At 53.4% G+C, this 25,740-nt stretch overlaps 1 protein-coding gene across 1 annotated transcript in view; it reads right to left on the bottom strand.

The window, feature by feature from the left end:
- AHCYL2 (adenosylhomocysteinase like 2) overlaps positions 1 to 25,607 on the bottom strand; it is a 74,060-nt gene extending 48,453 nt beyond the window's left edge. The window contains exon 1 of the mRNA XM_038154194.1: positions 25,188 to 25,607. Within this exon, the coding sequence (XP_038010122.1) occupies positions 25,188 to 25,607 (420 nt within the window). The remainder of the gene's footprint in view (positions 1 to 25,187) is intronic.
- Positions 25,608 to 25,740: the final 133 nt, after the last annotated feature.

The raw sequence follows: 25,740 nt of genomic DNA, 5'->3' as shown, positions 1-25,740 counted from the left end.
CCTCAAAGTCCCCTCAGTGCCACCCTGCCAGGGTAGGGCCACCTGCCACTGTCCCAGGCTGCTGCAGCCCCAGTGCCCAGCCTGGCCTGGGGCACTGCAGGGATGCAGGGGCAGCCCCAGCTGCTCTGGCAATTCCAGCCCAGCCAGGAATTCCTCCTTGCCAAGATCCCACCCATGGCTGCCCTCTGGCACTGGCAGCCATTCCCTGTGTGCTGTCCCTGCAGGCCTTGTCCCCAGTCCCTCTGCAGCTCTCCTGGAGCCCCTGCAGGCCCTGCAATGTGCTGGAAGCTCTCCCTGGAGCCTTCCCTTCTCCAGGGGAACATTCCCAGCTCACCACCTCCCTGACAATGGATCCTTCTCCTCTCCAGGGGAGCATTCCCAGCTCTCCCAGCCTGACACTGGATCCTCCTCCTCTCCAGGGGAACACTCCCAGCTCTCCCAGCTGGCTCCCTGGGAACCGAGGAGCAGCTCCAGGTGCCTCTCAGGGCTCTCCCCGTCCCTCCCTCCATCCCAGCCGGCTCTGGGGCTGGATTTGTTTTCCCCTGGCCCTGCTGATCCTGCCAGGTTCCACAGACGCCCCTCCCCGGCCGCGAGCGCGTTCTCATTCGGGGTTTGTGGTGCTTTCAGAGCTCTCCTCTCAACAACTCGAGTGGATTTTCTCCTCAGAAATCCTAACTGCTTTCTCCCAGAGGCTCATCAGGCAGCATCGCCTCCTCCAGGTCTCCTCTCCTCCTCATTCCGGCTTCCCCGCGCAGAGGCAATAAAAGAATCATTTCCAAGGAAGCCAAAAGCCTTTGGAATTTGCAGGAGCATCCGAGCCCTCGACAAAAGGCGCTGCAGCTCCACTCCAGAGCTGGGCCTGTCCCCAGCAGCATTCCCCAGAGCTCGGAAAATGGGATTTAATGAGTGTGGCAGGAGGAAAGGCTGCAAGGAGCAATTTGTGAGGCACGGATTTGTAAGGAGCGGCGGATTCAATGAAGAACGTCCTCGCGTTTCGAGGGAACCCACGGAGATAATGGCAGCAAAAGGCTGAGAAATCCAAAGCGTGGGGGCTTTCAAAGGAAGGGGAAAGGCCAGGCTGAGGGAGGCGTGGGAAGGGAGGCGCAGCAAGGGAAAAGCTGAACCAGGAGGGATCACAGCACAGCTTTGCAGCTGGAAAACTGCGGCTTTTTAGGGCACTGACGAGAAAATGCTAAAGTAAAACTATACTTAAAAATATATATAAAAAAAGAGAAACAATCAAAAGGAGAAGCAAGAGTAAAATAAAATTAATAACAAAGTCTTGTAACTAACCAAAAAGCCCGAACAGCTGCATCCTTGATTGGTTATTAAGTCAAAACACCTCACGTGGACCAATCAAGGAAGCACCTCTAACATTCCACAGCAGCAGAGAATTGTTGTTTACTTTGTGTTCCTGAGGGCTCTCGGCTTCTCGGGAGAAGAAAATCCTACCAAAAGGATTTCCATGAAGCACGTCTGTAACAGAAAAGCTCTGGTGTGTGTTCACCTGAGGGATGCTCACGTCTGACACAAAGCCCTGCAGCCTGGCTCGACGTGCAAACGGAGGGTGAAGGATTTTAAATAGTAAATAAATAATTAAACAATAGGAAATTATAGTTGTTATGGAATCACAGCCAGGAATTTGGGTTGGAAAGGACCCTAAAGGGACCCAGCTCCACCCCTGTGCCACACACGGGGACAATCTCCACCACCCCAGCTTGCTCCAAGCCCCGTCCAGGGACACGCTGAGGTTTTGTACCGGAGGAAATGTCATTTCAGCAGCACTCGCGGCTCTCTGCAGGTGGCTCCCCTCCAGCAGGAGCTGCTCTGGCTCAGGGATCCCTCGTTCTGGCTCAGGGATCCCCCGTCCCGCCCCAGCCCGATGCGCTCAGGGGCTCAGCTGCGCGCTGGCAGCAGCATCGGGAGCGGGGAGATCTCTGCCAAGAAGGGCAAAGTGAGAATTCTGAGCTTGGTCAAAATTCCCCGGCAGTTTTGGTTCTGGGGACTAAAAGCAATTTTTTTGGAACAATAAAAATCTCCTTTATAGGCAGAATTTTTGCTGTTAAATGCATCTAAATTACAGAAGTGTATACAGAGTTATGGTTATTTCCCTGGGCACTTCCTTCAAGGCATCCCTACACCATGCACAACTGAAATAAATAAATGTGAAATTCCAACAAACCCTCAGACAAAGGAGGGGGAGCCAAGGAAAAAGGAGATTCCTCAGCCTTCTGGCAAAAAGTGGGAACCTGCTTTAGAGGCAGGATGTTGGCTTTGCATCCATGCTCCCAAATTAATCTGGGAGAGAAATGTCAAAGCAACAAAATCACATTAATGGCAATTTTTTCATTCTCAGCCATCCGAGCCTTTGGTTTTTGATTTCCTTATGCCCTGAGAGTCACTAGGAGGTCAGAAAATATTTCAGTTAATGAGATTAGAGCAGCCCCAACTCATTCCTGTTCCTCCCCTTTGCCAACATCCTCAATCCGAGTGAGATCTGGAAAGGGCCCCGCGTGTTTGGGGCAGCTGAAATAATCCAATCACTGCCGTGGATTTCATTAAATTAACAGCAAAGCTAAAATCAAACAGCTTTTAGAGAGAGAAATTGGCTGCACTGGTGAAACACGGGCTGTGCAGGTACTGAACTGAGGAGAACTGAACAAAATGTTCTTAACAGGACACAGAAAACAGGGAATGCCACGAGGGAAAGCATCCCAAAGCTCTCCCTGCATCCCAGAGCTCTCCCTGCATCCCAGAGCTCTCCCTGCATCCCAAAGCTCCCTGCATCCCAAAGCTCTCCCTGCATCCCAAAGCTCTCCTTGCATCCCAGAGCTCTCCCTGCATCCCAAAGCTCTCCCTGCATCCCAGAGCTCTCCCTGCATCCCAGAGCTCTCCCTGCATCCCAAAGCTCTCCCTGCATCCCAAAGCTCTCCCTGCATCCCAAAGCTCATTGTCCATCCCAGAGCTCTCCCTGCATCCCAAAGCTCTCCCTGCATCCCAAAACTCATTGTCCATCCCAGAGCTCTCCCTGCATCCCAAAGCTCTCCCTGCATCCCAAAGCTCTCCCTGCATCCCAAAGCTCATTGTCCATCCCAGAGCTCTCCCTGCATCCCAAAGCTCTCCCTGCATCCCAAAGCTCATTGTCCATCCCAGAGCTCTCCCTGCATCCCAAAGCTCATTGTCCATCCCAGAGCTCTCCCTGCATCCCAAAGCTCTCCCTGCATCCCAAAGCTCATTGTCCATCCCAGAGCTCTCCCTGCATCCCAAAGCTCTCCCTGCATCCCAAAGCTCTCCCTGCATCCCAAAACTCATTGTCCATCCCAGAGCTCTCCCTGCATCCCAAAGCTCTCCCTGCATCCCAAAACTCATTGTCCATCCCAGAGCTCTCCCTGCATCCCAAAGCTCTCCCTGCATCCCAAAGCTCTCCCTCCATCCCAAAGCTCTCCCTGCATCCCAGAGCTCTCCCTGCATCCCAGAGCTCTCCCTGCATCCCAAAGCTCTCCCTGCATCCCAAAGCTCTCCCTCCATCCCAAATCTCCCTGTCCATCCCAAAGCTCTCCCTGCATCCCAAAGCTCATTGTCCATCCCAAAGCTCCCTGTCCATCCCAAAGCTCTCTCTCCATCCCAGAGCTCTCCCTGGACTGCCTGGCCATGAAGGGTTCTGGGAGTGAAGTTGTGGATGGATACAGGGCAGGAAGTGGAAAACCAGGCTGCAGTCCAACCCACGGCAGCCCAGCCCCCAGGAGGAGGAAGGACTGATGGCCCTGGGACCTTTCCACGCAATCCCTGGAGCTGCCAATCCCACGGAACACAGAATTTGCTCAGGGGCTCACAGGGACGAGCCCTAAAACCTCTCCAGTGATGCCTGGTGAGAGGAAAACCCCCACGGGCCGCTGCCACCATTCCCTGCAGCAAACACAGCTCTCCCCAAATTCGGGAATGTCCTGGAGCCAGGCTCGGAGCAGCCGAGGCCTCCAGTGGGTAATTAACGCCCTCAGAACGCACAGAATCGCTCAGCGTTAATTAACTGAGCTTGGGGTGTGCCGGTAACGAGGGCTGGGCTTCCCTGAATGCCAGCTCTGGCTCCATCCTCTTCCCAAGCACAGGAACTTTGCCTTTGGCACCAGGGCAGGCTCCCAGAGCGGCTCTGGGATTGTGGGGTGCGGCAGCGGGGCTGGAACGGCGGCACAAAGCCCAACAAGGGCGTCCCCAATTTCCTGACACCAGGATCGCACAGCAGCACATCCCTGCGGGCATCCCTTGGGAATCTGCCCCGGAGCAGAGGCTGGGCAGAGTCACAGAATAAATTGGGGATTTATTGCAAGGATCTCCTCCATGGATCCACCTTGGGCAGCACAAGAGCCCAGCCAGGGCTGCAGCCAAGAGGAACCAAAATGGTCCCAAAACGAATGCAAAATGAACCAAAATGAACCAGAATGGTCCCAAAATGAACCCAAGATGGACCAAAATGGTCCCAAAATGCACGAGCGCTCCCGGGGTCTCTGCCTTGGCTCAGCTCTGCTCCATTTGCCCCTTGCAGTTCATTGTCCCGTTCCAGCTTTAGCCCAGGCACTCCCACCCTGCTTGTTTGTCTCTCTCCAGCCCACGCTGTTTGTGCTCCTGGCTGAGCTTTGGCTCATTGGTCCTTGGTCCCAGCTGGAGCAGGAATTGTTTTGTCTCCCTGCTCTGTGCAGAGAGCTCAGCATCCCATAATATGAACCCAGCCCCACACGCTGAAGCAGCACAGAATGTGAAAAATACAAAAGCCAAACCTTGAGGCATCACCTGGAGAATTCAGGATAATTCAGCCACGTTTGGGAGAGCCCGGGAAGAGTGGGATGTGCCCCGGGCTGGGGCCAGGGCAGCTCTGCTGGGATCGGGGCAGGGATCGGGAATGTCCTTCTGGCTCTGCCCAGCTCCTGCCAGGAGCCAGCGGGGATCGGGATCTGCTCCAGGGAATGAGCCCCGGGACAGGAGGCAGCGGCCTCAGCCTGGGCCAGGGCAGGCCCAGCTCCCAGATTTGGGATCGTTTTCCATGGAAAGGGCTCAGGCCTTGGCAGGGGCTGCCCTGGGAGCTTTGGAGTCGCCGTCCCTGGAGGAATCCAAGGAATTCCTGGAGGTGGCACTCGGGGCTCTGGTGGGGATCGGGCCCAGCTTGGATTGGTGACCTTGGAATTCTTTCCCAGCCTCAATAATCTGGGAATTCTGCGCTCACACCCCCCATGGGAATTCCCAGCACATCTCGGTTATCCAGGGAATGAACCCTGGGATAAGAGGGAGCGGCCTCAGCCTGGGCCAGGGCAGGCCCAGCTCCCAGATTTGGGATGGTTTTCCATGGAAAGGGCTGGCACAGCTGCAGAGCTGGAGTCCCCACCCCTGGAGGCATCTCAGGGTCACCCGGATGTGGCACCTGGGGACACGGGCAGTGGTGGCCTTGGCAGCTGGGGATGGTGGGACTGTGAGCTCCGAGGGCTTTTCCAACCCCGACAATTCCACCATGTCCAGATGCTGCTGCTGTTAGGATGGATAACAATCTCAATCTCTCGATCTCCATCCCTTGCCCTTTCCCAGCCTCCCTGAGGTCATCTCTTCCCCCACCGAACTCTGGGAACTCCAGACCATTCCCAAACCTTCTCCCTGCTCTCCTGCAGCGGCCTCGCCCCTCACCCCTGCCCACGGCAGCTCTGCCTCGCAATGAGCGACATTACAGCCTTTAAAACACACCCAAAAATCTCAAAATGCCCCAAATTTATCAAAATCAAAGCTCCTCCTGAAGGTTCTTCCCTCCCCTGCTGCAGGCACAGCGCCGGGGCGCAGCTCAGGGTGACCCCGAGTCCTGGGGGGATTTCCTGCAGGCTGAGCCCTGCCCACGGTGCCAGTGTGTGTTCAGGGATTATTCTGTTTATTTAAGGGATTCCAAACACCAGCTTTTCTCACACAGCTTAAGCCTTTCCTCCCCTGATTTCTGCAGCTGAAATTTGCCTGCCGTGGAAGGCCAATCCTCCCGTTCCTGAGCTTTTCCAGCAAATCTTGGACATTTTTAGCCCTTCCAGCAAGACCCTGACACCTCAATTCCCTCGCAGAGCCCAGAGTCCTTCCAGGGTCCAGCCATTCCTCTGTAGGCAAATAACTCCCTACAGAACAACAAATTTCTGTCCTTTGCTGTGTTTTCCCCGTTCCAAGAGAAAATTTTTGTTGCATCAGAGAATCGTGGAATGGTTTGGGTGGGAAGGGACTTTAAAATTGGGTTTTTTTCCACTCCTGTCACAGGCAGGGACATCTTCCCCTACCCCAGGGTGCTCCAACCTGGCCTGGGGCACTGCCAGGGATGGAGAACCCACAGCTCCCCTGGGCAAAAAGGTTCCTGGGAATGCAGGGGAGGGAGAAGAACACCTGCAAACCACCCAGAGCTCCACACGAGATGGACCTGGGGAGAAGCGGTCCCTCAAAGGATGGGTAAAAACAAAAATCAACCCAAAGTCCTCCCTGACCTTTCTGTCTCACCCCACGCTGGCTCCTCACTCCCCTGCACGACCAAGGATTTTGGCTTTCGATGTTTTCAGGGAAAAAAGAACAAGAAAAGGGCAAAATCCCATCAAAACACAGATTCCTGCCCAATTAACCCGAGGTTTGGGCTGCACCTCGGATGAATTTCAGTCTTTAACTCTGCTCGTGGTGCCCAGCACAAACCACACGCTCCATGCGCAACTTTCTGATGCCCACAACACATTTCCCAGCTGGTTCTGGAGGGGGAAATTTGTTTAAAAAGCTTTGTTGTGGGAAAGGAGAAAGGGAAAAGGGAAAGGGAGAGGGAGAGGGAGAGGAAGAGGAAAAAAGAAAAAGGAAAAAGGGAAAAGGAAAAAGGAAAAAGGGAAAAGGAAAAAGGGAAAAGGAAAAAGGGAAAAGGAAAAAGGAAAAAGGGAAAAGGAAAAAGGGAAAAGGGAAAGGAAAAGGAAAAGGAAAAGGAAAAGGAAAAGGAAAAGGAAAAGGAAAAGGAAAAGGAAAAGGAAAAGGAAAAGGAAAAGGAAAAGGAAAAGGAAAAGGAAAAGGAAAAGGAAAAGGAAAAGGAAAAGGAAAAGGAAAAAGGAAAAGAGGAAAAGGAAACAGGAAAAGGGAAAAAGGAAAAAGAAAAAGGAAAAGGGAAAAGGGAAAAGGAAAAGGGAAAAGGAAAAAAGGAAAAAAGGAGAAAAGGAAAAGGAAAAAGGGAAAAGGAAAAAGGAAAAGGGAAAAGGAAAAGGAAAAAGGAAAAGGAAAAGGGAAAGGGAAAAGGAAAAGGAAAAAGGAAAAGGAAAAAGGAAAAGGAAAAGGGAAAAGGAAAAGGGAAAAGGAAAAAAGGAAAAAGGAAAAGGGAAAAAGGAAAAAAGGAAAAAGGAAAAAAGGAAAAAAGGAAAAGGAAATCTCCAGGCTCACAGATCTGAACTCCAGGGCAAGGCTTTGTTCTGCTTGGATTTTATCACCTAAAAATTCAACAATTCCTCGGAAATTCTGCTTTTCTGGTGGATCCAGCCTGCTGGGAGGGAATTCTCCAGGGATTTCATGGTTTCCTCACTGCCAGCTCGGGATGGGCTGGTTTGGGGTGGTTTGGCTGTTTGAGGGGACTGTTCCCAACTTCTGTGTGAGGGCTCCCTGAAGAGGGAAATTTTGGGAATGGTTTGGGTGGGAATGACCTCAAAGCACATCCAGGGACACCTCCCACTATCCCAGGCTGCCCCAAACCTTTCCCAGCTTTTCCTTGGACACTCCCAGGGGTTCCAGCTGCTCCGGGAACTCCATTCCAGCCAGGAATTCCTTCCCAAATCCCATCCTCTCAGGGGCCACCTCCAACGCCATCATCCCTCCATCCCCTCAACGATTTTATCCCAAATTTAGCTGGGGAAAACCCATTTCCCTTCCCCGAGCAGCACAAACCAGGCCTCAGGTGGGTTTTTTGGCTTTTTGGATTTTTTTCTGGGGCGATGTGGGTATTCCCAGAGCCTGGAATTTCCAGGATTCCCCACTCCAAACCGGGATAAACACACAATAAAGAAAGGAGGGAGCGGAGTCCGTGTGACCTTCGGAATAAAACATTCCCTTTGCTCCTCCTCGTTGCTTTAATGAAATCTGAATTACCCCGGAGGTTTCGACGGCTTCAGTTACCACAACACCACATTTTCGATGCACTTTTTTTAAGCCTAAAAAGATCCAATTGGGCAAAAATCCTGCCGCAACCGCGTTTTTCCTGGGTTATCATCCGCGAGCGCGGAGCGGCAGCAGCGCTCCTCGGCCTGGAAAATCCCGTGGGATGCACGGGCAGGCTCCGGCCCTAATTGGAAAATGATTTAGGGCCCCGGCGAGGGGAAGCAGAGCCACTGCTGCCTCTCCCGCAGCCACAATCCGGCACTGACGGATGGCAGGAACCCGGAATGGCAAATGAACCCCGGCAGGAGCCGGGAAACCCGGGCAGGGATGGAGCAGGGAAAGGAGAGGGACAATGAGGGGGGAACGGCAGGAAACGGGGAAAGGCAGGGTCAGAGCAGGGGCTGGGCCAGAGCGGGGGCAAATCCCACTGGGAGCCGCTGGATGAGGGAGCTGGGCACAATTCCATCCCCTCCCGAGGCACAATTCCCTCTCCCCAGGCACAATTCCATCCCCTCCCGAGGCACAATTCCCTCTCCCCAGGCACAATTCCATCTCCCCGAGGCACAATTCCATCTCCCAGAGCACAATTCCATCTCCCCAGGCACAATTCCATCTCCCAGAGCACAATTCCATCTCCCAGAGCACAATTCCATCTCCTCCCGAGGCACAATTCCATCCCCTCCCGGGGCACAATTCCCTCTCCCCAGGCACAATTCCATCTCCCAGAGCACAATTCCCTCTCCCCGAGCACAATTCCATCTCCCAGAGCACAATTCCATCTCCCCAGGCACAATTCCATCTCCCAGAGCACAATTCCATCTCCTCCCGAGGCACAATTCCATCTCCCAAAGCACAATTCCATCTCCCAGAGCACAATTCCATCTCCCAGAGCACAATTCCATCTCCCCAGGCACAATTCCATCTCCCCAGGCACAATTCCATCTCCCAGAGCACAATTCCATCTCCCAGAGCACAATTCCATCTCCTCCTGAGGCACAATTCCATCTCCCCAGGCACAATTCCATCTCCCAGAGCACAATTCCATCTCCCAGAGCACAATTCCATCTCCCCGAGCACAATTCCCTCTCCCAGAGCACAATTCCATCTCCCAGAGCACAATTCCATCTCCTCCTGAGGCACAATTCCATCTCCTCCCGAGGCACAATTCCATCTCCCAGAGCACAATTCCATCTCCCCAGGCACAATTCCATCTCCTCCCGAGGCACAATTCCATCTCCCAGAGCACAATTCCATCTCCCCAGGCACAATTCCATCTCCTCCCGAGGCACAATTCCATCTCCCAGAGCACAATTCCATCTCCTCCTGAGGCACAATTCCATCTCCCCAGACACAATTCCATCTCCCAGAGCACAATTCCCTCTCCCCAGGCACAATTCCATCTCCCCAGGCACAATTCCATCTCCCCAGGCACAATTCCATCTCCCAGAGCACAATTCCATCTCCTCCCCAGGCACAATTCCATCTTCCATGACACAACTCCATTTTTCCATGACAAAACTGCATCTCCCACAATAAAACTCCATTTCCACAATGAAATTCCATCTTCCACCACAAAATTCCATTTCCCGTGACAAAGTTCCACCTTCCATGAAAAAATTCCATTTCTCATGACAAATTTTCATTTTCCACGATGAAAGTCCATCTTCCATCACAAAATTCCATCTTCCACGACAAAAATTCAATTCTCCTCGACAGAACTCCATCTCCCATGATAAAACTCCGTTTTCCACAATGAAATTCCATCTTCCACCACAAAATTCCTATTCCCATGACAAAGTCCCACCTTCCATGACCAAGTCCCACCTTCCATGAAAAAATTCCATTTCTCATGACAAATTTCCATTTTCCACGATGAAATTCCATCTTTCACCACAAAATTCCATATCCCACGGCAAAGTTCCATTTTTCATGAATAAATTCCATTTCTCATGATGAATTTCCATCTTCCACAATGAAATTCCGTCTTCCAGCTCAAATTTCCGTCTTCAACCGCAAAATTCCGTTTGTCACAAAAAATTTCCATTTTCCACGATGGAATTCCATCTTCCACCACAAAATTCCATTTCCCGTGACAAAGTCCCACCTTCCATGACAAAGTCCCACCTTCCATGAAAAAATTCCATTTCTCATGACAAATTTCCATTTTCCACTATGAAATTCCATCTTTCACCACAAAATTCCATTTTCCACGACAAAATTCCATCCTCCACCACAAAATTCCACTTCCCGCTACAAATTTCCATTTTCATTTTCCATGATGAAACTCCATCTTCCACCACGAAATTCCATCTTCCACGGCAAAAAATTCAATTCTTGATGACAAAACTCCATCTCCCATGCTAAAACTCCAATTCCACAATGAAATTCCATCTTCCACCACAAAATTCCATTTCTGATGACGGAGTTCCACCTTCCATGAAAAAATTCCATTTTCCATGACAAAATTCCGTCCTCCACCACGAAATTCCACTTCCCACTACAAATTTCCATTTTCATTTTCCATTATGAAATTCCATCTTCCACCACAAAATTCCATTTCCCGTGACAAAGTTCCACCTTCCATGAAAAAACTCCATTTCTCCCTACAAACTTCCATTTTCATTTTCCATGATGAAATTCCATCCTCCACCATAAAATTCCATTTCCCACTACAAACTTCCATTTTCCTTTTCCACGATGAAATTCCATCCTCCACGGCAAAATTCCATATCCCACGGCAAAATTCAATTCTTCACGACAAAACTCCATCTCCCATAACAAAACTCCATTTTCCACGATGAAATTCCATCTTCCACCACAAAACCCCATTTCCCATGACAAAGTCCCACCTTCCACGGCAAAATTCCATCCTCCACCACAAAATTCCATTTCTCACGGCAAATTTCCGCTTTCCACTGTGAAATTCCATCTTCCACCACAAAGCTACATCCTCCACCACAAAAATCCCATCTTCCACAGCAAAGTTCCTTCTCCCACCACAAAATCCCATTCCCCACCACAAAACCCCATCCTCCATGACAAAATCCCATTTCCCACCACAAAACCCCATCCTCCATGACAAAATCCCATTTCCCAGCACAAAACCCCATCCTCCACGACAAAAATCCCATTTCCCACCATAAAACCCCATCCTCCACGACAAAATCCCATTTCCCACCACAAAACCCCATCCTCCACGACAAAACCCCATTTCCCAGCACAAAACCCCATCCTCCATGACAAAACCCCATTCCCCACCACAAAACCCCATCCTCCACGACAAAATCCCATTTCCCAGCACAAATTTCCACCTTCCCCTTCTGTGGCCCTCCCTGACAAGGCCAAAACGAAAGAGGCCAAGCAGAGGAAATAAAAAGTAATTAAAAAGCAAGAGGGACTCTTGTGCTGCTCTGTGCTCAGCGAGGGAAAACGAGGACGCGCTTGACGAGGGTGATTAATTTGCTGGAGAATGATTTGGTTGATATTTGCCATAAATTGGCCAGGAATCAAAAAAAAAAACACAGGGAAAAAAAACAACCCAGCCACACAGGAATCACTGAGCGAGGAATGAGATTGCTCCCAGGATTTTGATGTGGAGTTGTTGTTGTTGTTGTTAAGGGTGGGAAATGGAGGATCCGGAGTCCAGGATCCCAAAATTCCATCCCCGTTTTCCTTGGTGTTTCTCTATAAAAGAATGGGAATTGTGGATGGAACAAGCAGGGACAAGACAAAAAGAGGAATTCTCCATCCAACGGCTTCATCCCATGCCACAGGCTCTGAATAAACCCAAAAGTTGAGCAGATTTTTTAATTAAGGTGCAATTAAAGCCAAGCCAAATCGGAATAATTCCAGCAGAGGGAGCTGGGGTAAGGGATGGAGGGACAGGACACAGGGAAGGGCTTCAGACTGGAGGGAAGGGGAGATTCGGGTGGGATTTTGGGAATGAGGAATTCCTGGCTGGGAGGGTGGGGCTGGAATTGCTAGAGCAGCTGGGGCTGCCCCCGCATCCCTGGAATACCCAAGGCCAGGCTGGAGCAGCCTGGGACAGTGGGAGGTGTCCCTGCCACGGCAGGGGTGGCACTGGAGGGGCTCTGAGGTCCCTTCCCACCCCAACCCATTCCAGGATCCGTGGTGGACACAACCCCCAACACCTTCCACCTGCTGGATAAAGGCCAAAATTCCCGGTGTTTCCAAAGGTTCTGGATTTTCCACCTCGCTGGGGAGCAGCCGGAGGCTGGGGCAGAGCCGCAGCCCAGCGCCGGGGCTGAAGTGTCCCTTTAAGCACAGCCCCAGCACGAATTCCCCGCTGCTGCACAGACACAACAGCGGGCAGGACGCAGAGAACAAACAAACACCCGGAAAGGCAGCCCAGAGGCCCCAGGAACAAGGAGAGCTTTGTCTGGGCTGGGTTTCGGCCAGGAAGCTCCGCAGGTCTCTGCACACACCTACTCAGTTTTCCTCAAGCAACCCAAGCTAGGGAATGTAAGAATCCCACCCAAAATCACTCCGTGAATCTGGCAGAGCATCACAATCCCAACTCCAGCTCCAAACCGGCTTCTGGTCGGGCTTTTCACGGGGCCTGACCCAAGCAGCAGTTTCCTCACGCTCTGGAATCCCTGCCTCAGCAGATCAGAGTCGGGTGAGACACCCAAAAATGTCTCACAAGGAGCACTGAAAATGCTTTACATGTTCAGGCAGCCCCGTGACTCATCTGTGGTCATTCTGCTGCAGAGAAACCAGAAAATGTATCAGCTTATTTATATTAAAAATTAAAAAAAAAAAAAGAACGAAAAGCAAAGCACAGAAAGTTCTTGGCACTGGGAGTTACCCAACAGCTTCTCTGCTGTGGTGAGCAGATAACTCAAGCCTCGTGCAGAATCCTTTCCTGAAATCACCCAAAATAGTTCTTCAGTCAGTGCTGCAAAGTGCATCTCAGAGGCTCTGCCCTGTCTCAGAGAACCCGACTCCACTTGAAGAGGCTCCCAGAAAAATGACATTTACAAGCAAAGCACTGCGGAACTTCAGAGCGGCAGAATTCTGCCAGACACTTTTATGGGTGTTTGAGTCATCGCCGATTTTGAGACAAAAAAATAACTGGTTTAGGATGAACTAAAATCCCTTTTTTCATCTGGGGGCTGCTCCCTGGGAAAAGCTCAGAAGATATCCTGGAATGGTGTGAGCACAGCTGGGAGCAAGCTCCCTCCACACCCAAGCCTCCTTCCCATCCTCTCAGCATCCATCCCCCTTCAGATGTGCGGAAGCGAATCCCCGGGCTCGCACCGGAGCCGCCTTCCAGGGGATGCTGCAGGAGTTTGGGTGTGGGAATGGCTGGCGGGTGTCCAGGCACAGAAACCAGGCAGGAAACAAATCTGGAGCAGGGGCTAATCCAGCAGGGAGCGTTTCGGGAGTGAGGAGGGAGATGCCAGACAAAAAGCTCTCCTGGAACATGGGGTGGATGGTGATTTCATCTCTCCTGGAACTGCAGTGATCTTCAAACAGCACAGTGCAAGCACTGCCTGCGCTTGGCAATGAGGAGGGCACAGGCAGAGCTGGGGCATTTGCCCAAGCTCACCCTAAAGCCACACCGGGCACGGGAGGATCTTCTGTTCCTCATTTCCCTGCTTCTAACGTCTCTTCCACCCCACAGATGAGTGGATCCCTGCGTTGGAAGGGACCTCAGAGCCCCTGCAGTGCCACCCCTGCCACGACAGGGACACCTGCCACTGTCCCAGGCTGCTCCAGCCCCGATCAGCCTGGCCTGGGCACTGCCAGAGCCCAGAACCCTCCGGGAGCCCAGCCCGTGGGAGGGTTCCATGCTGAGGAGTGGATCTGAGACCCTTCCTGAACCATCAGAGTTGGTGCTTCCCGGGTGTTCCCTCGGCTGTTTGGCTGAGATTTGGGCTGGCCCGTCCGTGGTGAAGCCCAGACCACAACAGCTGCAGCTTGCCACGAGTCCACCAAACACACGGCAACAAAAACCCTTCAGCGCTTGCTTGAGGCCCGGGAACGGGCCAGGGAAGCAGGAACTGAAGCGTTTTTCTCCTTCTGTCAGGAACTGACACGCAGCCCTTCTGTGCCTGCTGCTGATGGAGAAGGAACCATCCCAGACACCTCCCCTCGCACAGGCATCAGCCGGCTCGGGTTTGCTGCTTCTCCTGGGATCAGCAGCCAGCTGCAGCTCCCAGCGCTCCCCTATCTGCCCATCTGGAGCCCCTGCAGCTCTCCACAGCCGTGTGCCCGTGCAAGCCCCGATCTGCAGCCGGGCCTTCTCCCCAAAATGCCTCGGGGCTCCCTCCCGTGTCCTGCCTTTGTCTGCTCCTGTTTGTGCTGCACCCACAGGAGCAGCTCCCCAAAGCCAGAGCAGACACAGCTCCCCAAAACCAGACACAGCTCCCCAAAGCCAGAGCAGACACAGCTCCCCAAAACCCAGAACAGACACAGCTCCCCAAAACCAGAGCAGACACAGCTCCCCAAAACCAGACACAGCTCCCCAAAACCAGAGCAGACACAGCTCCCCAAAACCAGAGCAGACACAGCTCCCCAAACCCCAGACACAGCTCCCCAAAACCAGAACAGACACAGCTCCCCAAAACCAGACACAGCTCCCCAAAGCCAGACACAGCTCCCCAAAGCCAGAACAGACACAGCTCCCCAAAACCAGACACAGCTCCCCAAAACCAGAACAGACACAGCTCCCCAAAACCAGACACAGCTCCCCAAAGCCAGAGCAGACACAGCTCCCCAAAACCAGAACAGACACAGCTCCCCAAAACCAGACACAGCTCCCCAAAGCCAGAGCAGACACAGCTCCCCAAAACCAGAACAGACACAGCTCCCCAAAGCCAGAGCAGACACAGCTCCCCAAAACCAGAGCAGACACAGCTCCCCAAAATCCAGAACAGACACAGCTCCCCAAAGCCAGAGCAAACACAGCTCCGCAAAACCAGAACAGACACAGCTCCCCAAAACCAGAGAAGACACAGCTCCACCAAACCCAGAACAGACACAGCTCCCCAAACCCCAGACACAGCTCCCCAAACCCCAGACACAGCTCCCCAAAACCAGAACAGACACAGCTCCCCAAAACCAGAACAGACACAGCTCCCCAAAACCAGACACAGCTCCCCAAAACCAGAGCAGACACAGCTCCCCAAACCCAGACACAGCTCCACCAAACCCAGAGCACACATGGCTCCCCAAACCCCATAGCACACACAGCTCCCCATGATGTTTTATATTCCATATTTTCAGATTCTGTGCAGCATTAGTGTGGAACTCTGAGCTTCATACAAAGTGTCAGCAAGCTCTCCTCACGGCTCAGCCAGACCCAGCAATCCTTCCCCAGCCCCTCGGCTTCTGGGCAGCCTCAGGCCCAAAACAACAGGGAACTGAGGGGAGCAGTCTGGGAGGATGGGACTGCACAACCTGGAGCTGGAACTGGACAATGAACCCCAAGATGGAACTGGAGCAACACTCCTAAAAGTGTGAACACTCGTGACTCAGAGTCCATCTGGGGTGGAGCCACGGCTGGGCTCCTGCACTGCCCAAGGTGTGTCCATGGAGGCCTTCAATGAACCCCGACTTTACTGCCCCACCTCTGGCCAGCCTCTGCTCCAGGCAGCCTCTCAAGGCACCAGGTGTGTCCATGGAGGCCTTCAATAAATCCCTATTTTACTGCTCCACCTCTGGCCAGCCTCTGCTCCAGGCAGCCTCTCAAGGCATCACCCAAAGCCGGCAGTGGACACTCAGCCCTGGAAGCTCCTGGAAGCTCTGGCAGCTCCTGGAAGTTCCTGGAAGCTCCGGGCTCTGTTTGCATTTCCCAGGAGCCTTTTGGCTGCCCTCACTGGCTGCTGCAGTGAGGGATGTGCTGCCCTCTCCACATCCTTCTCCTGTTCCTTGCAGTGCCCGGCTCCAAGGGCAGCGCTGCCCAGCCCCTCTCTGGTGCCACTCGGGCACAGCTCACCCTGTCTGCCAGGACTTGCTGGCCAGAGGCCACCGGGGTGTCACACTGCCGTGGGAAATGCTGGGAATGGCGGCACGGAGATTTCTGCTCCGCTGTAACCCCTGAGACTCAGCTCTGCTGGCACCACGGCACTGACAGCGGGGACAAAGCCTGGCACCACGGGTGGCACCCCGGTGACAAGGCCTGGCACCACGGGTGGCACTCCTGGCGACAGCAGGGGCTGGAATCAGAGATCTTTAAGGTGCCCTCCAGCCCAAACCATCCCCCGGCTGTATAAAACAAACACATCCACCTACAAGACACCCTGGCTGTGCTCTGTTCCAGATCCTCGCTGCTGAGGGCTCCATCCCAAACCCCTTCCTCATCCCACAACCCCAAAAGCACTCTGGGAACAGCCTTCCCTTCCCAGATGCCTTCCCTGAACCTCTCCTCTACCTCCTGTGGATGCTCAACATCAGAATTTCAAGCCAGACATGAAGCTAGTTCTGATTTTTAATTTTTTTCTCTCTCATTTTCTTTTTCCTCCTACTTGGTATCAGTTTGGAGCAGGTTCAGCTTAAACATTCTGGGCTCCAGTCTGCGGGAAAGGTATTTACAAAATAAAGGGTGTGAAGCCTTTCCCAGGGGTGGAGGTTTGGTTACCCTGTCCTTATGGATTCTCTGTGTCCCCCAGGAACAGCAATTCCAAGAGAAACACAAAAAACACCCCAATTATTTTTCCCTCTTCCCTTTTTTCTCCTTTTTTTTTCTTTTTCTCTAGATGTTGACCAAAACAATTGATCCGTTTAAAAATCATCTGCAAAGCAGCTGTTCCACACATGGAAGGACATTTCAAAATTCACCTGCCAGGAAAATCAGACAAAAAAAACCAAGGAAGAACGAGCAGGTAAAAACAGAGCTGCTGAATGCACAGAATCCGGTATTTTTTCACTCAAAAATAACACGAGATGCACGTAAACAGCAGGTTAAATTAAAACTAAATTAGGAAATAAGCTTTGGGTTTGAAAAATGCCCCGCAGCACGGCAAGAGCTTTGATACTCCCAAGGTTTTCCTAAAAATTTGCATGACAAATTCTTCCACCCAGCTGTGACATTTAAGGATTTCTCCCCCGTTATTCCTCCGTGAATCACGGAACCATTATAAAATCAGGGAATGGCTCGGCTTGCAAGGGATGTTAAAGGGATGTTGGTTGGGATGTTCAAGGGATGTCAGCTGGGATGTTGAAGGGATGTTGGTTGGGATGTTCAAGGGATGGCGGCTGGGATGTTGAAGCTCTCTCAGGTGGTTTTTACAGGAGTTCCGAGCCACACGAGGAGAGGGAGCAGCCAGGGGAGGCTCAGGGAGGAGCAGCAGGGCAGGAAGGGCCAGGCAGGCTGGACACAGCCAGCAGTGTGCCCTGGTGACAGGAAGGCCGGTGACACCCAGCCTGTGCCAGGAACGGTGCGGCCAGCAGGAGCAGGGAGGGCACCGTGCCCTGCCCGGGGCACTGCTGAGGGCACGGCTCCAGGGCTGTGCCAGCTCTGGCCCTCAGCCTGGAAGGACCTCGGGACACCGAGCACATCCAGAGGGGACGGCGAGGCTGGAGAGGGGCTGGGACACAAACCCTGAGAGGAGCCCTGAGGGAGCTGGGGGTGCTCAGCCTGCAGAAAGGAGACTCAGGGCTGCCCTCATCGCTCTCCCAGCTCCTGAAAGGTGCCTGTGCTCAGCTGGGCTGGGCTCTGGCTCCAGGCAGCACTGACACAGCCAGAGCACACAGCCTCGAGCTGGGCCAAGGCAAACTCAGGCTGGAGAGCAGGGAAAAGCTTTTCCAGAAAGGGGAGAAAGCTCTGGGATGGCTGCCCGGGGAGGTGCTGCAGCCACCATCCCTGGCTGTGTCACCAAAGCCTGGGTGTGGCACTGGGGGCCAGGGTCTGGCTGGGCTGCACTCGATGGCCTTGCAGGTCTCTCCCAGCCCAGGGATTGTGTGATTCTGGGAATTCTGGGAATTCTGTGCAGGTCACACAAAAGCCATTATTGCTGCTCACCCTGCCAGCTTGTACAACCTCCTGTTTCCACAGGAGCTGTCAGCCCTCGAGGGTTGCAAAGTTTACAGCTATGGCCAACAGATATCACCAAATACCCATCTTTTAGAAAATGTTTAAATATTCACGTGTCTGTAGATAATTTTTCAAGCACAGTTTTGAGTTCTGCACTCACAGGGCAAACAATCAATCATACTTGCTGTCACAGTTTTACATGAGAGATTCAAAGAAGTGATACAAAGCTTGCAACCATTTAAAAAATGGACATGCCTCTGTGAAAAACACATGTTAAAAGAGAAAACAAACCTGGAAACTATTCATAAAATTTTCTTTATACCCTTTTAAAATTTTAAACCTACTTTACCGATCTCACAACAAAAAAGAAATACATTAATAATTAACCAACACCAAAACCCACCACACTCTTTAATGCACTAACCAAAAAAATCTTAAAATTCAAAAAAAAATCTTAAATTAACAAACCAAAACCACTGCACTTGCCAACACTTTTACAAGCTTCTGCTTCGTTTAGTGTACCCCAAGATGTAAAAACGGCCAAGAAGAAAAGCTCCAGTGTGGTTGTGATATTTTGTGAAAATCCCTTTGCTAGGATTTTCTTCTCCTGAGAAGCTGAAGGGCCTCAGCTTCAAGTGTGAACAATTTGTGATCTGCTGCTGTGGGATGCAGCAGGTGCTTCCTCCATTGGTCTGTGTGGGATGTTTCTGCTTGGTGGCCAATCCAGGGGGCAGCAGCTCTGGGACTCTGGGACTCACAGAACTTTGTTATTCGTTCCTTTTGGGACTCTCTGGACTCACAGAACTTTGTTATTCGTTCCTTTTCGGACTCTCTGGACTCACAGAACTTTGTTATTCGTTCCTTTCCATTCCTGTCTCACCTTCTGATGAATCTTTCTCTCTGTTCTTTGCAGTACAGTTATAGTGTGGTTTTTTTATATAATATATCTCATGATACAATAAACCAGCCTTCTGAAATGGAGTCAGGATCTCTCCTTCCCTTCACCAAGTCCTGCCTGCCCTGAAGACCCACGGCAATAAATGGTGACCCCAAACACGGTGATACTCCAGCACTGAGATCTTGGAGTGGTTCTGGAATTCTGCCCCAGCACAGGACCTGTCCCGGTGCCCCAGCCCCTGGCAAAGGGCAGCTTGACCACTCCCGGTTCCCAGGTTCTCTCCTCATCCCGTTGTTATTTCCCTCTTTTTTTTGCCCCTGGCTCCTCAGCCCCACGGATCGATCCTTGCACTCGGCTGCACGCAGGCACCCGCTCCAAGGAACCCGGAATCTTCCAGATCATCACACCAAATTTAAGGGAAGGTTCTCCTGAGGAGCATCCCAGGCGCTCATTCCCTGCACTTCCCAGGAAGCCAGCCCCGGGGGAAGCAGCATTTAGCACCTGGCACAAGCGATGCCTGGGGGTCGGAAGGGGAAAACAGAAGAGGAAAAGAAATCCCCAATGGAGCTGAAACCCCTCACTGCTGAGCCTCAGAAGAAGTGGGAATTTCCATGGGAGCGGGCAGGCTTCGCTGCCAGCGAGATCTGCTGGGGAGCGAGGTCAGAGATCGTTCAGAGGAGCCACATGAGAGTCATTTGCAGCCGGAGCAGAGCCGACGTGCCAGCCCAGTGAGCAGCAGGCATTTCTGGGGACGGAACTCCCTCCGGCCGGGAGCGGGGCTCCCAGGAGGGCGACACCCGAGCAGGGCCGTGACGCGAGGATGTGGCGCCTCGTCAGCGGAGCGCGGCGACACGGCGACAAAAGGCAGCGCTCCCCGCAGCCCCCGGCGCTGCGGAGGCGGCGGCACGGAGAGAACGGAGCCCACGGGATGAATCAAGAGCCCCGGGGAGCCATCCCCGGCAGCACAAAGCCGCGGCTGGAACCAGCCCTGGAGCCGGGCAGCGGGGCTGGAACCCCAGCGGGCAGCGGAGCGAGGGACAGGGAAAACAATCCCCTTCTGCTCTGGAGCTGGGCTTAATGGAAAACTCACCCCTGGCTGCGGTTCAACCTGCCCCGGGCGCCGAGCGCCTCACCAGCATTCAGTCAAGACACGAATCTGATTAGATTGAAGTTTTTCTTCAATTGGTAGGGGTCAGAACTGGACAGGCTCTAAGGTCCCTTCCAACCCAACCCATCCCCTGATTCCACCATTCTTCTCGAGCTGAGGAAAAGGGCACAGAATTGTCACTTCACAATCATTCAATCAAGGACTGAAATTGCTTAAATTGAAGTTTTTCTTGTGGCTGAGGGTCAGAACTGGACAGGCTTTGAGGTCCCTTCCAACCCAGCCCCTGATTCCAGCGTTCTCCACAGAGCTGTCACTTCACAATCATTCAATCAAGGCCTGAACCTGTTTAAATTTCACTTGTCTTGTGGCTGAGGGTCAGAACTGGACGGGCTTTAAGGTCCCTTGCAACCCACTCTGTGATTCCTCTCTCAGCTGAAGAAAGGGACATGGAGCTGTCACTTCACAATCATTCAATCGAGACCTGAATCTGACTAAATTGAAGTTTTTCATGTGGCTGAGGGTCAGAACTGGATGGGCTTTAATGTCCCTTCAAATCCACCCCACCCCATGATTCCTCTCCCAGCTGAAGAAAGGGACATGGAGTTGTGACTTCACAACCATTCAATCAATGTGAATCTGATTAAATTTAATTTTTTTCTTGTGGCAGGAGTCAGAACCGGACGGGCTCTAAGGTCCCTTCCAACCCAACCCATCCCATGACTCCACCATTCCTCCCCCAGCTGAAGAACGGGGCACGGAGGGGTCATGACAAGGCTGAGACTGCCCAGTTAATCAGTTTGGGGGTGTTAATTAAGGCTCCTCCCTCACTAATAACAAGATTCCTCGAAGCTCTGTGACTCTCAGCTGTTTGGATCGGGGAATGCTTTAAGGATTCACAGACCACCAGCAGCCACCAGCACTGCCAGAGCTGCTGAGCGACCATCTCACCACCAAAACACCACTAATACCCCAAAGCAGCAGCCAGCACCCCCTAAAGCTGCTGAGCAATCACCTCATCACCAAACACCACTAAAAACCCCAAAGCAGCAGCCAGCACCCCCTAAAGCTGCTGAGTGACTATCTGTTCACCAAAACACCACTAAAACCCCAAAGCAGCACCACCACTCCCTAAAGCTGCTGAGCAATCACCTCATCACCAAAACACCACTAAAACCCCCAAAGCAGCACCAGCACACCCTAAAGCTGCTGAGCGACCATCTCATCACCAAACACCACTAAAACCCCCAAAGCAGCACCAGCACACCCTAAAGCTGCTGAGCGACCATCTCATCACCAAACACCACTAAAACCCCCAAAGCAGCACCAGCACACCCTAAAGCTGCTGAGCGACCATCTCATCACCAAAACAGCACTAAAACCCCCAACCAGCACCACCACCCCCCAAAGCTGCTGAGCGACCATCTCATCACCAAAACACCACTAAAACCCCCAAAGCAGCAGCCACCACCCCCCAAAGCTGATGAGTGACCATCTCATCACTAAAACACCACTAAAAACCCCAAAGCAGCACCACCACCCCCCAAAGCTGCTGAGCGACCATCTCATCACCAAAACCCCCAAAGCAGCAGCCACCACCCTCTAAAGCTGCTGAGCAATCACCTCTTCACCAAAACAGCACTAAAACCCCAAATGGAGCCAATGCAGGTGACTCAGGGCCTGACTCACAGCTGGGAACACCTGGAGCTGTTCCCCAGCCCCTGGGCTCACCCCACAGCAGGGACGGGGCCGAACTGACCCCAAACCCACCCCACACCCAGCCAGGGCTGCTCCCGAGGGGCTTTTCCAGCTCCCTCCCCATTCCCAGCTCCTCCAGGACCCCACACTCGGGAGATTCACCCCACAGGAAATTCACTCAGCCTAAGGGGAGCAATCCTCAGCCTGGAGCCACGGGAGGAGGGCACGGAGACAGGGTGAGGAGAGGGGCTGCAGCCTTCATCCCTCACCTTCCCAGGGCGGGGTGCAGGAACTCCAGAGCCCCGAGCAGCTCACAGCCACTCATCAACACCTGAATCTCATTAAAGTTAACTTCTCTTGTGGCTGAGGGTCAGAACTGGACAGGCTTTGAGGTCCCTTCCAACCCAACCCATCCCACCTCGTGATTCTTCTCCCAGCTGAAAAAAGGTACATGGAGTTGTCACTTCATAACCATTAAATCAAGGACTGAAATTACTTAAAGTTAACTTCTCTTGTGGCTGAGGGTCAGAACTGGATGGGCTTTAAAGTCCCTTCCAACCCATCCCATGATTCCAGCATTCTTCTCCCAGATGAAGAAAAAAAAAGTACATGGAGTTGTCACCTCACAACCATTCAATCAAGACCTGAATCTGATTAAATTTAACTTTTCTTGTGGCAGGGGTCAGAACTGGATGGGCATTCACCTGCAAAATTCCACCTCAGGAATGAGGAATTCCAGCATTTCCAGCAAGAGCCCGAAGGGAACAACAATTCCAGGGATCTTCTCCAAGATTTGATCTCTAAAGCTGGCAGAGAAAAGCCCAGCACCATCTATAATGTCTGCTTCTAAACATATATAAAATATCATCTACTCCATCTTATTTTACACCCTATCAAGGTAAAATACAAATCTGAACATCTGAAGGCAGATCAATAAAATGCTGAACTGACAGAAGAGATTTAAAATGAGAGTGAAAAGAGGAAAAGAGTCACTGCCATTTTCTGGGAACTCTTTTTGCCTCACAATTGCAAAATCACAATTTAGCGGCACAATATCTCAAGGATGGGTGTTAGGATTCCAAGGAAAGGAAAAAAAAAACCCCAGAAAAACACATTTCTATAAAGCAGCCAAGAAAAAAATACTGAGGTTTTGTTTCTATCAATCACTCCTAAGGATCACAGCTCCACTACAAATTTCATCTCTTTTAATTAGACTTTTACCTCTACAGCAGCAAAGTTCTGCTGGGTCTGAGTAAAAAGAAATGATCTTATTTTTGTTCTAAACCTCCTTTCAGCAGATGCTTCAGCTCCACGTGCCCAATTGTACAGCCCCGGGCCTGGGGACAATTGGATGGCTCCCAAATCTGCTTTTATTCCCATAACACCAGGATATTGAGTATTATTTATTTCACTAACTCCTCCTGAGGAGGAGAGGAGCTGCACGAATGGAAAGCCTGGTTTGAGGGGCTGGAACTGCTGAATTGGCTGAGAAAAGGAGGAGAAGGGACAGTTTGTGGTGCCAGGTCCCCTCCAGCAGCACAGCCCAAGCAGAGGGAGGCAGGGGCAGCTGGAATTGCAGGCTCCTCCTGGATCTGGGCTCTGCTCCTGGCATCAGGAGCAGCCAGGGGGTGGTGCAGCTCTGAGGCTGGTTCAGGATCCCTGCCACCCTCTGGAAAAAGGGAGAAACCAGGAACGAATGGAGAGGGGTGGGTGAAGAGTTTAAGCACGTTTGAGGGTCTCTAAACACAGAGATGGGATTAGGATGGCAAACAGAAAGGACTCCAAACACTGGGGCGGGAGTCAGGATCTCAGAGGGAAAACGTCCTTTGCTGAGCAGCTGAACGCCCCCTAACCCCAAAAAAAAAAGGGATTTTAGGGGAGGAAGAAACCAAGATCCAGACCCTGCCCTGCAGGGATGTGCTCCCTCCAAGGAGAAACTGGAATTTGAGCGAAGCCAGCCAGGGGGAAAGCTCAGTTATGGAGACAAGCCCCCTCTCCCTGGGCCCTCCAAAGGGACAGGAAATTTTAGAGCAGCCCCAAAAGAGGGTGGAAGTCCCTCAGCAGAGGAGGTGAGGTCTTCACCCCAAAGTCTGATGAGGTGAGAGGCTCCCTTAGGACAGGGACACTTGTTTCCCTACGTCCCCAGAAGGTTCACAGGGGACAACTCCCTCTCCTGGGATTTCCAACGGGAATGATGCCAAAAAAAGGAAAAAACGTGCGTTTCCCTGCACGCACGGCAGGACACACTCAGCCCCTGCTGCAGGGAGCACCCGTGTCCTGCTCAGGAGCTGGAGACACACGGACGGACCCACCAGGATTCACGGCTCCACACGCTCCTGGGGGGCAGCTGCCAGCTCACAGCACCCCGGGGAGAGGGGCACCCCCAAAACCCCCCTGCCACACCCCACAGCCAGCTACGGGCACACCCGGCCCTGCCCCAGGTGGCAATGTCACCGGCGGCAGCGGGGACGTTTTTATCTTATCCACATTCCCCAGATAAGGCTGGGAACGTGAACCCGATGTGAACCCACACACCCGGCAGCTCACACACCTGGGGCGAGGTGAGGGGTGGAAAGGCACCCAGGGACACCTGGGGTGCAGAAACGGGGTGTAAAGGCACACAGTGTCACCTGAGGGTGTGAGAATTGGGTGTAAAGGCACACAGTGTCACCTTGGGGTGCAGGTGAGGGGTGTAAAGGCACCCAGGGACACCTCGGGGTGCAGGTGAGGGGGTGGAAAGGGACACATGGGGGTGTAGAAACGGGGTGTAAAGGCACCCAGTGTCACCTGGGGGTGTGAAAATGGGGTGTAAAGACACCCAGGGACACCTTGGGGTGCAGGAACAGGGTGGAAAGGCACCCAGTGTCACTTGGGGGTGCAGAAATAGGGGGGTGTAAACGCACTCAGTGTCACCTGGGGGTGCAGGAGTGGGGTGTAAACGCACTCAGTGTCACCTGGGGGTGCAGGAGTGGGGTGTAAACGCACTCAGTGTCACCTGGGGGTGCAGGAGCGGGGTGTAAACGCACTCAGTGTCACCTGGGGGTGCAGGAGCGGGGTGTACATGCACTCAGTGTCACCCCACATGTTCCCCCTGCACAGACATGGGGGGGACAAGGCACAGACAGACCCCCCCAGGCACGGCAGAACACGTCCCTAAACGCAGCCACAGCCCTGGAGCGCCCCCGCGGCCACGGCAGCCCCTCGGGGTCACCGACACCCGCCGAGCACCGGGGACCCTGCCCGGTGGCCGAGGCAGCGCCGCGTCACCGAGCCCCGGACCGGTGCCGGTCCCCGCTGCGGGGCTGTGCCCGGGGGCTGGCCCGCACGGCCCGGCCGGGAGGGCTCCGTGCCGCTGTCGCCCCCGTTACCTTCTTGACGGTGCGCGGCGCCTCGGTGACGGTGCCGTCGGGGCTCACGAGCGCCTCGGCCGCGCCGCCGCTGCTGTCGCTGCCGTCGCGGTGCCGGTGCTGGGGGTGGTGCGGGTCGCTCCTCTTCATGGCCGAAGCCTGCGGCGCCTTGGCGGCGGCCGAGGACACGCCGGCGGCCGAGGACATGCCGGCGGCCGAGGACAGCCCGGGGCAGCCGCCCCCCGGAGGCCGCTCGGCGGAGGGGGCCGGGGCCGCCTCACGCTCGGCGCCCGGCACGGGGCAGGCGGGCGCCGCCGCCACGCCGTGCCCCGCTGCGTGAGCGCCCACAGGCTCGCACGGCGGCCCCGCCGCCTTGTCCATGGGGCCGCCGAGCTCCTTCAGCTCCACGGCGGGCGCGGCCACCGCCACCTGCACCGACATCGCCGGCGACCGCTCCGGCTGCGCCCCGGCTGCGCTCCGGCTCCCTCAGGGCCGCCGGCCCCGCCTCGCCCCGCCCCGCCGGCCGCGCCGCCGCGCTGCCTGCCGGGACACGCAGTCCTCCCGCCCCGGCTCC

This window comes from Motacilla alba, chromosome 1A, assembly GCF_015832195.1.
Source record: "Motacilla alba alba isolate MOTALB_02 chromosome 1A, Motacilla_alba_V1.0_pri, whole genome shotgun sequence".
NCBI lineage: Eukaryota > Metazoa > Chordata > Aves > Passeriformes > Motacillidae > Motacilla > Motacilla alba.
This window is presented reverse-complemented; position numbering and strand designations above follow the sequence as displayed.